The sequence below is a fragment of the Corvus brachyrhynchos genome, unplaced genomic scaffold, assembly GCF_000691975.1.
Source record: "Corvus brachyrhynchos isolate BGI_N302 unplaced genomic scaffold, ASM69197v1 scaffold32, whole genome shotgun sequence".
NCBI lineage: Eukaryota > Metazoa > Chordata > Aves > Passeriformes > Corvidae > Corvus > Corvus brachyrhynchos.
In genome coordinates, this window is record NW_008237919.1 from 8,883,783 (window position 1) to 8,901,980 (window position 18,198).

At 40.8% G+C, this 18,198-nt stretch overlaps 1 protein-coding gene across 1 annotated transcript in view; it reads right to left on the bottom strand.

Annotated features, from left to right (window-relative positions):
- The window catches only part of PPM1H (protein phosphatase, Mg2+/Mn2+ dependent 1H), a 139,823-nt gene that overhangs the window by 60,307 nt on the left and 61,318 nt on the right, over positions 1-18,198 (bottom strand). The window contains exons 4-5 of the mRNA XM_017733089.1: positions 13,111-13,279; positions 4,155-4,499 (exon numbers count right to left, since the gene is read on the bottom strand). Coding sequence (XP_017588578.1) covers positions 4,155-4,499; positions 13,111-13,279 — 514 coding nt within the window. The remainder of the gene's footprint in view (positions 1-4,154; positions 4,500-13,110; positions 13,280-18,198) is intronic.

The following is an 18,198-nucleotide window of genomic DNA, read 5'->3' on the forward strand; positions in this document are numbered from 1 at the left end:
GCTCCCCGCCACCGGGCACCGCTGGAGATCATCCATCTACTCGAGCCCCTGCCAAAGCAGCGTCACCTACAGGAACCAGGTGGATTTGCAATGTCTCCAGAGAGGGAGACTCCATGACCTCCATGGGCAGTCTGTTCCAGGGCTCTGCCACCCTCCGTGTGAAGTAGTTCTTCCTCGGGTTGAGGGGAAGCTTACTGTGGTTTAGTTTATGGCCGCTGCTCCTCATCCTGTTGCTGGGCAGCACTGAAAAGAGCCTGGCACCATTGTCTTGACACCCGCCTTTGAGATACTTATGTGCAGTAATGAGATCCCCTCTCAGTCTTCTCCAGACTAAACAGGCCCAGCTCCCTCAGCCTCTCCTCGTAAGAGAGATGCTCCAGCCCCTCAATCATCTTTGCTGCCCTCCGCTGGACCCTCTCCAGTAACTTCTTCTCTTTCTTCTACTGAGGAGCCCAGAACTGGACACAGCACTTCAGATGTGGCCTCACTAGGGCCGAGTAGAGGGGGAGGATCACTTCCCTCAACCTGCTGGCCACACTCTTCCCCCACTCTTTTCATCTATATTTATCCTCAGAGCAGGGGCTTTTCCTCCAGGATCTCAATCTTGCTATGACAGAAAGCAGCGTTAACAGTATTAGGTATCTGCTTAAAAAAAAAACCTTTCAGAAGGCATACACACAAAATTAACTCCCTGGCATGCTTTATATCAAATGCTTGTAATTCGGTTTAAACTCTCACTTCTACTGGTTATATGAGTAGAAACTTTTAAAAAAGAGAATCATTACAACACATGCCGCTCTCTCAAGACTGTTCAATTGATTAAAATGGCACCAATCTAGAAAAAGCATCTGTCTAGATTTTTTCTAAGTCAAAAAATCTCAATAAAGAAGAAAATCATCATACAACGAATGCAAATTTATACCTTCCAATAAATCACACAGACTAGCTCTGTGCCATTTTTTCCCATCTAAAATTAAATGGGGTTCAGTGTACAACAGGTGGTCTCTCCCCTTAAACTTTCTTGCAAATACATACATCACACATGTATACAAGGTTAAATACAGGGAAACGACTATAATTTGATATTTCTGTCCAGTATGGAACTACACTTGGAAGCATTCCTCCTGGCTCCTTTGAACTGAATCTATAAATGCACATTTTAAAACTCAACAGATGAAAATGAGAGGATTTGACTTATGACACCTTCAGAACTTGAGCTTAGTTATTTCTTTTTAACTGGAACAATTGTGATACTGGCAATTACTGACATTTACTGTTTTTTAGACAGGGCACTAAATTATCTGAAAACACAGCACAAACTTGCTAATCCCAGTTTCAACACAGAAAACACCATATAGATGTACTTCAAAATGGGGACAGTTTGATTGTTAAATATCTCAGTTAGGCACTGACTTGATCTGTATCAGCTTTCCACAGGGTTTTCCTGCATGTAGCTGTTAGACAAGAACTGTCCAAAGAAAACCACACCAAAAGAAGGAAAAATAATTTTTAAAAGCCTTTTGAAAGCCATGAATTGCATTTTATTTGAGACTTGAGGCAAAACCAGGGAGATCTTAACTAGAATTCAAAAGAAAGTTGGGGAAAAAAATAAGGGTATACTAAATGCTCCCAGGAAAAGGGGACAAAGCCATCATTAGATAAACCTGTCAGGTTGGACTCTTTAAAAAAAGGTATCTTCATCTACTCATTATTTTCACTTGGTTCATAAGACTCCTTTGCAGCAATGGGTATTTCAGGAAAAAACACCAAGAAGTTTGCCAATGTGTCCAGGAAGCTTGAGCTTTCACCATGTGCCAGGTAAACCGATACACTCTGCTGGCACAAAACCCTTATACACACTGCACATCTCGACTGCACTGACCTAACTCAACAACATCCAGTTCCAGTACAAACAAGGGCTGATTAAACAATGTGCTGTGGAAGAGGCCCAAAGTCTTCATGCAAAAACTAAAAGGAGTATAAGCTATCAGGAAGTTAAACAGAGGCAGGAGGAAGATGAAATATTGCAAGCACAGATGAGACACAGAAGTGTTGATTTTATGAATTGCTCCCTTACACAGATGAAAGAAAAAAAATTCGCCTAAACCAATTAAAAGGGCAAGATTCACCCCAGAGCTTAAAGTAGATACAATTCAATTCTCTATTGCTTTCCTTAATTGGACCATTTTTATAAGATTTCTTGTAAAATTTAATGCTGAAATTACATTGCATTGTGGTGCTCATTTGTTTATCAAAGACAGATGATGAACTTCAACCCTCTAATATAAAGCAAGTGGGAATGAAGATATTGGATCTGTAGCAAATGAACAAAGACACATGGAGGAAGATGTTCTGTTTAGTTCAGTTTAGAAACAGAGAGAACAGATTAGTATGAGCTATACAAGGAATACCTAAACACTGTAACTGGAGTGAGTTACCCAGGGTTTCTGCATGTGTCATACTCTAGCCACAAAAGCCCTCACAACCAGTCAGATCTCTGAACATAAGCTGAGATGGTCGTCTGTGTGAATACCTACCAGAGATGTGAAGTCAAAACAAAGCAGGGCAGCAATAACAGCCCTAATCACTCAGACACATGCAGGAAGGCAGCAACAGGTACCACACATGCTGCTCTCACAGGAGAGGTAGAGTACTTGATACAGACCTTCTATGCTCTGTTACCTTCACTGCCCAGTCTCATGAAACTCCACTTCTCATCTCTCCTGCACCTGGAGACAGTTTCAACAGGAGAGAATCATGTCACGCTCTCAGAGCCTGGCGCTCTTCTGGCCTCAAAATTACACCAACTGAAGCATGAAATTGGTGTTCCTCTTAAGCATGCTTTGAACCCACTAGGGTGCAGTGGATGGGCATGGTCATCTCCTCCCTCATTTCTCAACAAAGGGAACAATCTAGTCCTCTCTTTCTGAAAAGGTGTGCTAAACTAATGGATTTTCCTACATCCTCCTCTTTCTTTTCATCTAGCAGAAATTGAGCCTACTACCCATAGTGAATAAATCTGCCCGCACACCCCCTACTGAAGTATGCCTAAGCCATGGCCATGAATGCTGCTCCTGCACCTGCCCACTTGCAAGTCCAAACCCAGTTGGTGGATCTGCTTGCCTGCACATCCTTGGGAAGAAAGAACAATCCAGCAAAAGATAATTGTTATGCAGAACTCAAAGTGAAGTACTACTTGTAACAACAATTGCAGTCTCTAATTAAATGCATGTACTGAACAAAATTCACATACATCAGGAAAAACAATGATCAGATACTTCTTTTCAGACAACAAATAAAACCACTGGGAAACACTGAATAGTTCACAGTCCTTCTTTTCAAATAAGAGGCTTTTCTGAAAACTACATCAACAAAATTTTAAAAAAGAAAACAAGAACAGTATCAGACCTCCCAAGACCTGATCCACACGTACTCGCTAGCAGGCCAAACCTTTGCTCTGCCTGAAAAGAATGTCTTTTAAAAACGTGGAGAAGTGAAGGGGGAAGATGTGGAGGAGCTACATCAATTACAGAAGAGAAAAAAATCAGCTTCCATAGGGAAATAGATGGATATTCCGTTTCCATAGGGTTGTGATTTCCTGACAGTTGCTCATGCTGTACACAAGTGGGTGGTAGGAATGTACTTCATGCCCCACTCACCCACAAAACCTGCCTCACTGAAGAGCTGCAGACACTCTACAGTGACTACTCCAACACCAATGTGAACTACGGGTCATTGGACAGGGAGCCTTTGCTGCTGCTCTGGTAGGGCAGCGAGGCTTTGTAAAGCACATGCCCATATATTCAGCCTGATAATAACTGCCCATGCTGAAATCTGCACTGTAAGGCAATACTGATCTTTATCTCATTAAAGAAGGGGGAGAAGAAAATTAAAAATAAGAGTGTCATACATCTAAATGCCAAGTAATTAATAAACATTGCCACAATGCTGCCTGGGAGTTAAGATGCAGCTCCTGCCTCACAGGGTACCTGGTAAGCTGTGGAGGCTCTTAAACAGTTCTGTTCACACTCAGATGGTGTTAAAGCAATGAAAGGAAAAAAAAAAAGAAAAGAAAAAATCTAAATCTTCATCTTCTCCAGGTCATGTGACTCAATGTAAACAACAAGGACTTCATAGCCCTGAGACATACATACCATTTCTTTGAATGCACTTTCTATGGCCCCAATAACCAGGCACTCATGTGGGATCTTCTTCTCAGTGAAGAAACGTGTTGGAGGGGTGCTGGGCGAGCCTGGGGCTCCCACACCACCACGCAGAGAGGCTGCCCGTGTCAGTGTCCTGCTGTTGGTGGATGGGTTGTCAGGCTCCTCTCCCAGGCAGGTGGGCGGGAGGACGGCTGTGTTCCTCAGGATGTCCACAATCTCCTGCAGCTGCCCCAGGATATGGTGCTGCAGCAGTTTGGAAGCGACCACAGCTGCCCCTGACCCAGCGTGTCCATCAAACAGGGACCAGTAGTACAGGTTGATCCCATCTGTGTCCTGGAGAAGCAAGAGGGGAGAAAAGGAAGGAAAAGAAATAGTCATTGTCACACAGTTGTGAGCAGGGTGACTGGTGGCACAGAGGCAGCAGGTGAAACACAGATAACTTTCCCAGAGGCTACATTCTTTCTGAAATGCAGAAATACCCAGTGTCAGTACAACTCCGGTAGAAAGAAGAAATGCGTATTTTTACCACACATCCCCACCATGTTTTTTTCTTTTCCTTAACCTCTTAAAAAAAAGTCCAAGAAAAAAAAAGGTTGAACTTAAAATCTTTCTTATCTTACAGCCATCATAGGTTGTAGAATAGCATTTGAATATATGATAGACCTACCACCACAAAAGACCAGAATTCTACACAAAACAGCACCTGATACTTTTGTGACAGACCTTCTTTTTTTTTACTAGGCATAAGACAAAGGACCTCAGTTTGACATCCAGCAACAAGATGTGAACCCTACTTCCACAACTGGTAGATAAGGTCCATCCATGCTGGCAGATGGGACGACTCAGGCTTTCCCTGCCCGTGCCAGCCCAGGAAACAGCACCTGCACAGAGGTCCTCGAGGATGACAGACACAGGTGGGATCAGCTGCACTTCATTTTGTTCTAGCCTCTATGTTGACTGCCTAGTTCTTCACACTCCCCTAAAAAGTTTCCTGTATAGTACTGGAGATGGTGGGGTACCTATCACTTAGACAGGGCATTAACCCAGGGCTGGAAGCAAAGTAGCTCTGGGCATCACAAGCTCCAATATGCCTGGAAGATACCAAGGAGCCATAATCTTAATAACCTCAGCTTTTTTGGGGAAGAGAAGTTCACCTAGCAATCCTCGGGTAAGCACTTAAGGCGTGATGATACCCATCTTTGCATGACAGCCTCTTGTTTCCCCTCCGTTTCTTTTAATCCTGCACCTTCTCCCAGCTATGGAGAAACAGCTGTTAGTGGGGCTGCCTTGCAAGTCAGATGTGGGTGGACTAATACAGATTTAGAAAGAAACAATTTTGCAAGGGACAGGAACGAGGCTATAATATCGTAAAATACCTCGTAATAAGAAAGCATAACCTAGATCTCACTGTAGTCAAAGAACCTCAAAATTACATATGCATGTCGCACTGACTGTGGTCTAATTTAGGATGACAGACATGATTTGTTTTGTTCACCTGAACACTGCTCCTTTACACTACAGATCAGCATAAAGTCTAGGTACCACGTACATCTCAGCACCTCATGCCCAAAGCACTGCCTATTCCAAATTTATGGACAGGGCTGTGAACTGCAACTCCTTTTACTCAGAATCTCAGGGCTGCTGTTCCAGCTGCTCCACTGAGCTCAGAATCTCTTTCTGCTGTTCCAGCTGCTCCACTAAGGTGCCATGATCATAAAATTGGATAAAGTCGAGGTGGTTTTTTTTTTTGCATACAGCATTGCTGATGTGGTAAAGTTCAAACATATTCTTAACCAATGCATCAACAGCATAGTCATCCATACAGCAGAGAGCTCCTCCGAGAGGAGGAATTCATCAGTCTCTCACGCATTCTTCACTTCATTACTGAAATGCTGTGATAAGGGAGTATTGTCCTAAAGTACTGTTTACTTACCACAGTAAGGATCACACAGGATACATCCTAGTGGTTCCTGGAAAAACCAACAAGTGTCCACATTTCTGAACACAGCTCCTTAGCCAGACACCCCCTCCCCCCCTGCCCCATTCCTCTCTTCCCCCCACTTTTCCAGCCTGGTAAATTCATAAAAAAACCTGTTGTGAAACTTCCCCCTGAAGGCAGGATTGGCAGTTGTACTACCTTGCTCTGGGCTCAGAATCTCTCCAAGTTCTTACAACAGTTGGCTATAAAATTCTGCATAAGTAATTTTTAATGGCTAACAGGATTAGCAATTTAAAAACCTGCTTGTATAAATAGATTGCTATTCATGTAAAATGTAAAGTATTTTGCCAACAGAAGCAAGTTTTCCAAAGTGAAAGTATTTCAGCTCAAAACTGAAACTATTCAAAATGACAACACTGTGCCTCCTGGGAATTGTCTATCAAACCACTTCTGCTCCCATTCTTTTCTTAAGAGTTTGTCTCCCTGGCCAAACTCCATGTTATGATGCACCATGTATAATGCTTCCACAGTTTTTGTCCTCATGTCCTTTAAAGTTGCTACTCCTTTGGAAATGTGCTGTCTTTGGGGGGAAAAAACCCCAAGGCATTTCAACTCTGATTGAGATTGAAATATTTTACCTTCCACCAAAAGGAAGAAGATACTTTATCATTGTTCTCCCCCTGCCCCCAAACTGGAACAGAAACTTACAATTGAGAACAAGCTTGACCCACACTCCATTTTCTTAAGTTCTCCAAAGCAAACCCCCGGAAAAGTCTGTGTTACAGCTTTTCAGAAGATAAAGGAGAACAGTTATTAACACAATTTACTCTCATAATTATGATCTCAACTCCGGATATGTCCTACACTGAACAAGCCTCATGTAAGTCTGGGAGTTAAATAAAGAGGAGACTGGGACACTTTAAAGCAATAAATGAACAATAGCCCATGACAAAACCTGAAATTGAAATGTTACCACTTATTTCCTCTAAGCCAATGGGTGGCACAAATTTGGACAAAGAAGTTCACATGGGCCAGAGCTGTATTCTCAGACTGTCACTGACACATGTCACTGTGGCATGGTCACATCAGCTGTGGTGGTTCACTAATCTTGCGCTTTTTGGACTTGTAAATTCTTGTACAAAGAGGACGTTGCTACCAGTTCAGCTAAGTTCAGACATCTACACTACCCACCTCCAGGATAGTTCTCTAAATTGCCCTTATGTTGGGCAGACAGAAAAACTCCTGCATTTTCAGACTATGCTCATCTCATTCCAAAGTAGATTTATTTCTCCCTAGCAACAGCAGAAGCACCCTAGATAACAGGAAAGTCTGTATTCTAAGCACTCAGGGGAGATGACTACCATAATGCTGCTCTCATACACACATTCTGTGTGAGATGCTCTAGGGCCTTGACTTCAGCTGGGATCTGCAGGCATTACTGTAACCTAAATATTAGTCTTGAAAAACTTCTGTGTATTCCTACAAAGCTTCATTTACTTTTCACCTAGCAAAGAGGAAAACCACAGACAACCTATTAGCTGTCTAAAAAAACCGAAGAAAAAAACAAACTCGTTTTCCCCACCCTAAGAATAAAACCAGCTCCTCTATTTGAAAGAAATTAATTCCCCAAAACCACACCAATTCAATGAGAATTAAAAATATGATGTAATTAAAGCAATGACTCAGAGAACAAACAAGGGCCAGCAGTCAGGGCATGCAGATGAGGCAAAATGCACAGAAAGGTCCTTGCTTTTCCTCTCACAGCTGAGACGACCTCTGCAGCCACCAACCAATTACCTATTTTGGTGTGCATATGCATTGCTGTTCTCTCTCTTTTACTTTTGGGAGCTTGAACTTCTTCCTGAAAAGAACTGACATTCTGCAAACTCTGAGAACAAGACATCTATTTTTATTAGCACTGGCAGTATTCTGCCAAAAGTTGTCTTTCAAATACCAATCTTCATTTCTTCTTTTAACTAGGCAGAGTCCTCAAATAGGACTGTGGTCAGTCACCACAGTGATTTATTTTAGATTTTCATTCAAAAGATTCCAACCTAACAACAGGCTGAATAGCTAACAGAAACATGAAGAGAAAACAAATCCTTCACTGCACTGACCTTACAATTAATTCCCAGAATGTACTAGGAAATTTAATAAGCTTCAGGCTCCTCAGCAAAATTCAGGAATGTGCAGCAGTCTCCTGGGTTTTGCAATTGTAAAATATAATTAAGACATGCAAAGTTTTGGGTCAAGCAACCGACGAGAAATCATGAGAGAAATTGCATATATATATACACATAGTTTGAGCTCAATGATATGAAGAAAAAAAAAAAAAGGAAAAACCTTAGCAATACCTAGTGATCAATTTGGGACATGCTTTTCAGGTAAGCTAGACAGTAGTCTTACATTGCAAACCTTCAGACTGTTGTTACGGAGCTACTTCCAAACAGGCAAATAAATCATGTTGCCACTAAAGATTTATTCTGGAAACTACAACCTACCCTGACTATTATTGTTCCAGATATGAACTACACTCTCGAAACACATAAGAGAGCAACTTGAGTTCTCATAAAATCTGAACTGGGCCAGCAATTGCCACCCTAATCCTCAGAGAAAAGCCTCCTCATGTTACCAGCGATATGTTCAGCTGCCTGTGGTAGGCTACCAGCCTTGTGTCACACAAAACATATAGACCATCCCAGATTTGTGGCATAGAAAACTACAGAATTAGTAATTATATATCCTCACATTACAATGACAATTAATAATGCATCACATTAAGTCCTTTAGCCTGATCGTCACTATGACAATATCCTGGCACAGGATTTCCATTTTGCTTGCTGATGGTTTTTGGCATTCATCATGAAGGTACACCATAGTTAAAGGCATTTAAAAACAGTGAAAAAGATGTGCAATTTAACATGAATGTTCTTGAATGGGGACCGACAGCAGATACAATTAATCAAGCAGCAGTGGAGTGGGGTGGGGGAGAAGGGGAGAGAATTACTTAATTAGGGTTGAATTTAAAGATTCTTTCCTTTCACTGCTCTGCTGATTTTATTACCCACCCTTTCAAGAAGAAAACCATGTTTATGCTATTTAATAGAGTTCCTGGGATTTGTTTGTGTGTTGGCGTTAAAGAAATGTTCGCTTCTGCATTTCTGGCCTACCACCCCCTCCTTTCCACCTCTGGAAGCTCTGGAGAGTCCATGATAGTGGCACTCAACTTGTGTGGACAACACATGGATCTCCAACTCCCCTATGCTACTTTGTCAAAGCACAGGGCTGGATTGATGGTTAGCATTAAACAAAAATAATCACACAGTCTCAGATGTAGCTGATGTTTCATAAACTTCCCAAAAAGCAGGATAAAACAAAGATGGTATGTGGCACTCTCAAAGGTTCTGTGGAAAAAAAGAAAAATCTGAGGATGTTGAAAAGGACTCTTAAATGAAGAGACAGTTTCAGTACCTATTTCCCTTGTGCTCCACACTTTGAAAAACAGAACAAGAACAGAACTCTTTCCTTTCCATAAACTTCCCTCATTTCTTTTTCCTTCAGTATTTCTGCAAAAGTGGTTCACCACATAGAGACAATTTCAGATTGTGTGTTACAGTGGGATTTCCCTATGAGGCATTTACAGTATTTAATCTCTGGCTTTCTTACTAAGTATTTCCTGGGATGATAGTCTATCGTTCACTGTAGTGCCTAAAGTTAGTATTTCTAAATTTTATTCACACAAATTAAGTTGCACCCTCATCACATTTAACACAAAATTCATACACTCCTTAAAAAATATTTGCCAACAGTGTTATTTGAGGGGTATTATACCTCACAGTATAAAAATATGAAAACAAAATATGACACATCATAGAAATGAGCTTTCCCCCCCTGCCTTTTTAGATATATTCAACCAACAAAAGATGTAGCAAGGAAAAAAATCCTACTAACTGCTAGTGTAAGACTGCCCTCTAGTAGAAAACTTTCTCCAGGATGCCTGTTTTGGGAAAATATACTACAAATTTAAATACACAAGCTGTGGTCTAATAACATAGGTTTTCCACAACTAAATAATGAGTGTGACAGCACTTATGCCAGTGCCATGTAGAAAACAGAAGTAAATCTGTCGATAAGAAGAGAACATATAAAGAACAAGACAACAAATAACTAGAAAACAGTATACTCTATTATATGGAACAGCTGGCTCGTGACTTTAGATGTTATCCTCCTTTCTGGTCAAAATATGTCAGAAATAGAATCAAGAACAGAAGATTTGAAACAAAATTGTTTCTCTCAAGAAACTTGAAAGGGAGTGGCTGTTTCAAAATCAAGATGAAAGATGCAGAATCAAACTAGGAAATACACTAGTGAAGAGAGAAAGAAAAATTAGAACATTCCATGAGACTTCTCATAAACACTGTGTAAGCAGATATTTACTGAGGAGGTATTTACCGACAATCATGAAATTTCAAATGGATAAAAAGAACCGCTTTTAAAAACAACTCTAAACAACTAACTCTACCACTACATTGCTATAACAGTACTACAACTGTAACAATGGATAACATCAAGGTTAGGTAAGATGCCTTTCCAGTAACAAAACTATTTTAGATCCCTGTATTTTAATGCAATCTAATCTTATTAACTATGCAAGAGTTGGAAAAAAGTTCCTTCTGAGGAAGTTGATTAACCATGCAGTGCATGGCTTTTGCTCCTGAGAAGCTTTTGATACTGGAAGTTAATTGGGCTTTGTGAAACAATGCTACAAAGATTTTTATGTCCCATGCAAGCCCCCAAAATACACAAAAGCAGGCAAATTTAGCCCAGTTACATTCACCCACATCCCAGACACAGAGGCACTTGACCACATATCTCACACAGTAAGTCTGGAACTTAACCGTGGCATGAGACCAAACCTCGTATCTCCGCACGGCATCAAGATGTGTGTACCCAGGCTGGTGTGTGTACGAAGGTCTTTGCAGTGTGCCTGTGTGCATGGCACAGTGATAGTCTTAGTGTCAAACAAACCCATCACCTGGACCAAGGACACTGGTGCTTATCTTGTTGTGTTTTCTATATACAAACAAGTACTGTGGCCAAATGTGGCTTCATTAAACATAATTAATACATACAAAAGTTAAATACACTCCTGAAACCAAGCACCTTCCTGAACCAACAGCAGGCAGTTGCATGGACTTCGTAGAAAAGACTTTTAAAACCACAGCTTATTAAAACAAATTCTGTTTTGCCTTGCATGACTGTATGCAGAACGCTTAGTCCCAGCAAGTTTGGGGCATTATTCTTTATCCAGGAGTTTGCAAAAATGTACTTGAAAAAAGAAATCATGACTGTCTGAATACAATGAGGAATACCAGCACACAGAAACTGAAATGTGATTTAAAAAAAGGTTTTGAAGAGGAAAGAACAGGGACATTTCCAAACCCTGAGAATCTGTCAGTTTGAAAATGTTGCAACAATAATGAAGTATGAAACAGAACTGGAGGAACAAGAGGTGGGGAGGGACACAGTACAAGAGGAATGCTTGTTCCTCAGGACCCCAATGAACCCTGCAGCCATCAGGTGTACTAAGCCATGGAATTCTGGGAGAGAAACCAAAGCAGGCTGCTAATCACCATGTGATTTAAAACAGACATACACACCAACCAACAAAAAAACCTCAAACCACCAAGAAAGGCTACTTACAGTCCACTGAAAAATTAATTATTGCTTAGGGACAATCCACATTGTCTGACTCAAATATTCAGACAGGGCATTTAGTATTACATGGTGAAATGCTGGAATTGAACATACACTATCAATCACTGCTGGAGGCTGAGCTCATGCTTAAAGAGCAGATGAAGTAATTAGCCAGTCAGGAAACAAGACAGATGAAGAATAGCAGATGATTGCCAGTAACAAGTGTATGACATACGTCAGACTTCACACAAATGAGAGAAGCTATAGTCTGCAAAAATCACTGAATTCTGTGTGCTGGATGACCTTGCCCTACCTGCATAAACCAAAAGATTCTCCTGCTTTAGTAGTTCATTAAATTAGAGAACACAGGTATCTTTCCAACATTGGCTGAAGATGTGGTTTAGTGGCTTAGATATAAGACCCATTTTAACAGACTATATGGTTCATATAGGTCTTTATCTGAGCCCCGTGTAGGCACAGGGGAAAAAAGCTCCTAACGCAGTGTCCACAGAGCTCCATGTAGCGGAAGTGTGCCTACAAGACAGTGCAGAAACTTAGAAAGAGCAGATGGAGGTTGACCTGTGTTTTTGTGGCACCATGAGGCATCTGTGTAAATTATAAAACCATAGAATGGTTTGGGATCAAAGATACCTTAAAGATGATCTAGTTCCAACCCCTCTGCCATTGGCAGGAACACCTTGCACTAGGTGTAAGATGCTCAAAGCCTCATCCAACCTGGCCAAACTTCTCTGGGCAAATGGTTTAAATGCCTCACCACCTTCACAGCGAAGAATTTCTGCCTAATATCTAATCTAAATCCTCTATTAGTTTGAAGTCCTTACTCCTTGTCCTGTCACTACAGGCCCTTGAAAAAAGTCCCTCTCCAACTCCCTTTAGGTACTGGATCACTAGTCCAATGGCTCCTTGGAGGCCTCTCTTCTTCAGGCTGAACAATCCCAACTCACAGCCTGTCTTCACAGGCTGTGCTGTGCTCCAGCCCTTTCATCATCTTCAAATTTCTCAACATTATATTTCGGAAATGAAACAAAAAGAAAAATCCAGGAGCATCCCCTTGCCCATCTTTAAACTAAAATATCTTAGATGCAAGGAGCATTTTTCAATGCAAAAAATTAAATATCAGAGCTAAGAAAAATCCAGTGAAGTGTTCTGCATTTAAACAGGGATAATTAGTAAGAGGTAAAGAAAATATATGAAATATTCAGAAAACACCCTTTAGTGCCATATTCTCACAATCCTTTTGTATTTATTTTGTATTTCTCCACTGACAAGATACAGAAATTTGCTTACTGAATTGTCTTTCAGCTGGAGACCTTCTCCATTGGGCAGTGATGACCTCCGTTTTGTTGAAGAGTTCTTGTTTGGCGTAGAATTACTGCCTCCAGCTTTTTTCTTGACAAAGAGGACTTCACAGCTGGCTTGATCTTCATTGTGCGTGCTCTTCCCTGCATTTATTACCCTAAGAAAAAAGCAAAACAAAACAAAGAAAACAAAGACCAGATTAGCAAAGCACAGAAGCCCCCATCTGTATCTCATAATGTGACTCGAGATGTAGGGAACCAGAGACCAGCAGTGTTGCAAGTCCTGACTGAATTAAAATACCTGACTGCCTTACACAGATACAAACATACACACGGGCATACTTGCTTATTTCCGTACACACACATGACATAACAAGCATTTTCTGCAGAACTATGTGAATAAGAACCAAGGGTGCCATGAGCATATTTTACCCCTAGGCATACCATACCTTTTCTTACAAGAGACTACTTTATGGATGAAGTTGATAACACGTATGCCTCCCAGCTGAAACATGAGACCCCCATTTGCTTTTCTACTTGTCACCCTCTGCTATAAATAATGAATCTGCTGGCTAAGAGTGTGCATTCTGTCAAGTTCCAAGTCTTTGCACAAACAAAATACCTGCTATAAAACTACAAAGCCGTTACTGCTAAAGGCAGTCTGTTCAAATGGCATATATTAGAAATGCTATGACACAAATATGAAGGAAAGACTTTGTCTCTGACAGGCAAGTCAAGCTTGCTTGTACCACAGTGATACAGCGATGCATACTAAATACATCCCTCTAGTACCGCACAACGTAACCCCCTGCCCCCAGAAGCCTACCTCAAACCATCTGTCCCATCTGCCCTGTAGAAAACAGAAGATTTGCACTGAGCTGCAGGCATGCAAAAACCAGCACTAAGAGCTCAGTACAAGCTTTAAACAGCCAAAGGTATCCTGAGACTTGTACCACAGCTTCCTTCCTTTGATCAGTGATGAGGCTGAAATAACAGCTATTCCACCAAGTTTTTAAAATCTTAATCAGAAGTCTGTGTTATCCAAAATACTGTGGTTACTATCATCAATCTCAGAACAGTCAAGCTCAAACACATTTTCCACCTTCTACATGAGAATCTTATCACAAACTGACCAATTTTGCATCAACCGACAGTCACATGGGGAAAACCTGTGCAAGCTGGGATGATGTCTTGTTCCAACCAAGCAAAGACACCATGACTTGGATGCAAGCATGCGTTCTTGCACAAACACTATCCACCCACTCCTTTCTACTGCAAGGTTTGGGTCAACAAGTTGACCGATACTCAGAGACAGTATTTCCACTACTGGACAAACACAGAGTTTCACATCAGGCACACAGTGTCTTTAGAAATAACTGCTGCCTCCCCAGAAACTAAAACAGCTTGAAGGCACATCATAGTCCTGATGGCAAGTTCAAGACATACTTGACTTCTTGATCTCTAATGTTTTCATTACAGTAAAACTTTACACAATAGGAAAATACTTGCTAAAGGTTGTTGAAATGAAAACAAAAACAAAAGGAAGGCTTGAAGGGGACCCCAGCTTGCCTGCTCTTGCTGAAATGTCAAGTCTGTATCAGATGATACTTGCTTGAAGGTAATACATTCTTTTGACTTTCAAGGAGCAATATGATGCTGTGACACGCAAATGAGTATTCCTGCCTTTGAACAGAAAAAACAGTCTTTTTAAAAAAGAAAATGTACATCCCCTGCAATTATCTGCTTTCAGAAATGGGAAGCTTCCTTACAGTGCTAAATGCCACACATTGCAGTCTATCTGTATGCACAATACCACTATTTGTTTGCAAGTATGTCTTGTAACTAAACACTAATTGTGGATAAAACTATTTTGCAAAACACACAGAGCAGAGATGAGAGAGGAATTAGTTGCAAGGCCCTTGTGAGCAGTTTAACCACTCATCCCCTGTAGTGCTTAACCTTTGGGCAATTGCAGATGAAATACTGAGATGCAGAGTCTGAAAACTCTCATTTTCTTGACATTAGGAAAACTAGAAGTATATATTCAGAAATGGGGGGGAAGAACACACAACACACATGACAAAACCAGAAATACCAAAGCAATTAAATCAGCTTTCAGTTTGAAATGCCACAAACATGATTAAAATACTGCAGCAGCAGAGAAAGTGTAGTTTTAACATATCAGGAACTAATCAATATTCAGTTTAGCCAACCAGTCTCCTTACTGATGCTGCTGTTTTCAATCCCATTTTAAAAAAGACAAGTGAGAGACAAAAGTTACTCCTTACAAAAATCACTACTTTCCTGCCACTTACTGTTCCTTATGAAAGTCATTGAACTCTTGGAGTAGCTCCGGTTTCTGAGCTTAGTGATGGACTTCAGGACTTGTGTGGTGGAAGATGTTCTGATGTTTAATGACATGTCAAGTTATGTACAATATTACCATTTTATAAAGCTCTTACCAAGAAAATTTGTCAAGGCATGAATACATTAGAAAGACTATGAGAACAAAGTGACCCAACAGGCTGGCTTGACATTCAGCTACCACATAACACCTGGAGCTGAAATTGCATACCAAGCACCTTGCTAGAAGAGGATGTGATCAAAAGGAACCTGGCAAGACTGAATACTGAGTAGACATGGGAGTTGGGATGTCAGTGTATTGAGGAGGGAGGAGTGGGGCTCTGAACAATGCATTTCATCCAAGAAATCAACTGTCTCTCCCAGAACTCCAGTTTTTCTTTCTTCATCAGAGGATTAAGCATATTTTATTCTCTGTGAAGGCCTGGATTTGTCATAATGTAAAAATGGTGCTTACGGATCCTACCAGGTAATACAGGGTCTAGATACCAAAAGCTGCCCCCTAGCCTGACACAGGCACTCTTCTACTCTCACATCCCATCTCATAGGCAAACCCTGGAAAACGGCTGCAGTGAAGCCCTGTGATTTTTAATCTCAAAGCCTGAACTATGCGTTGGTGCCTGATGCCAAGCACAGAAGCTGGTAACATCTACTCAGCTTCAAACAGCTCTGTCTTTGCTGACTTTTGAGATGCTTTTCTTTCTGCAATTTCCCAAATCCCTCCTCCAGGCAATTCTTTCAACCAGCTTTCCAATGCTGATTTCACTGCTGTCTTTCTTCCTTGTTCTCCCAGACTGCAACTCATCAGAACAAAAATCACATCTAAGCTGCTTATACAAATAACAAAGCAGAACTAACAAGATATGAATATCTCTAAAAGGTAACTCTTAATTAGACCTCTGGAATTTTTTATGGAAAAATCTGCCCTTACTTCCACAGATGAAGTGCCTCAGCTTCCAAAGATTGCCCCTTCATATCTTTTTCTGTCTAATTTAAGTTATAAGTTATCCACCAGTAAAGTGACCAAAATGAGATAAAACACCTCTGATCATTTCAATTCCATTTTACCATTAATATTAATACTAATGCAGAGAAGAAAATAGTTTAAAATTAATTAAAAGACAACTGAGGCCTACATAATTCTCTAGCTTACTTAGACACACATTTTCAAGTGAATTCCTCCTTTTGTTCTCCCCAAATTTTTCAAGACACTGATTAAACCTATTGATGATCAATTGCTTTCCATCCTTTCCCTCCTCTCCTCCAATACCCATATATCTCCTATCCAATCTTTTGCAATGCTCAACTTAAATAATGTACCTAATTTGGATCAGAAGCCCCTCTTTCTACAGAATTCATTGTCTCTACTGTGTCAAATGCATTTCTCAGTAATAAGTAATCCTAAGGTTTAGTTCGAGGTATAGTGGTGCTAATAAAAACCTATCCCACTTCCCAAACAGGAGCTTCCTGAAGCCTGCACAGTCAGATGGTGGGGTTTGGTCACAGTTGAAGTATCTGCATCAACATTTATGGACACTTCTGTATTTTATGGGGCTTAATCTGAAACATGTCCTCAGCTAAAAGCAAATCCACCAGACAGGAGCCAGCTAGTTTGTCTGGCTCACAGTTAGCATTCTGCTGGTATCTCAGGAGACCCCAAAGCCCATCTGACTGAATGGAAATGCAGGTCACACTGTTCTTCTATTCTTCATTCCACAAGCAGAGCTTAAAGTCCTGTGACAAGATCACTGATTGCAAATCCCTAAGTTTATCTTAAGAGAACCAGAACAGGCCTGGTGAACAAATCCAAAACAGGCTTTGATAGTAGTTTCAAAAAAAACCCCAAAACAACCCAAAACAAACCACAAGCAAACAAAAACCCACAAACAAAAAAGATGGCTTCAATCTTTTGAAGTATCTCTATTTATCCCTCTAGGTTTTTTTCATCAATACCAATACATAAACTCTTTGGGTGTTTTAGTCCTTCCTATACCACGCTCTTTGATATTACATTAAGTTGTAATCAGCCAAAATTCCAAGCTGTGTTGTAGCAGGAAAGTTTTACCCACCAAAAAAAAACCTCAATGAAGTTGCCTTACCTGCCTGGAGCAAAATATAGCCCACAACAAAAGCTTCAAACAGTCTACAAGCTGCAGTAAAGGAACATTGCTTGTAAAGTGCCCTACATGATGTCTTTACTTGGGGAACCTGTGCTCATTTGCTCCACAAATATTAATCCCATACAAATGCAAAAGTTCTGTGTCCCCTCCCTACAGGTTAGAAAGAAAAGCGGAGCTAGAAAAAAAGAGGATATATCCATAGGCAGCTTGTTGTACGCTGCAATTTTCAATTCTACCCTCCTCTGGGGTTTCAGACTAGCAGTGGACACCTGTAGTTGTTTTGACTCTGAATGAATCAATTCATCAGGAAGCACAAAGCCCTTCTCTCCCCCGATCACAGGAGCTACAGCCAGCCTCTCCTCTTTCCAGCTGTGGCACACACACGCCCCTCCACAACTGCATGGCAAGAGCTTGCATCCAACCCAAATAACACAGAAGTAACCCAGACAAATGAATACCATACCTATAGACAACATGTTCCTAACAGTTTTGTGTTATAATTTCAACAGTCTTAGAATGAAGATTAAAGATCCCATAAAAAAACCAACTTTCACATAAGTGTTGCTGGCTTTACTTTCCCCTCCCACTTCCCCCCC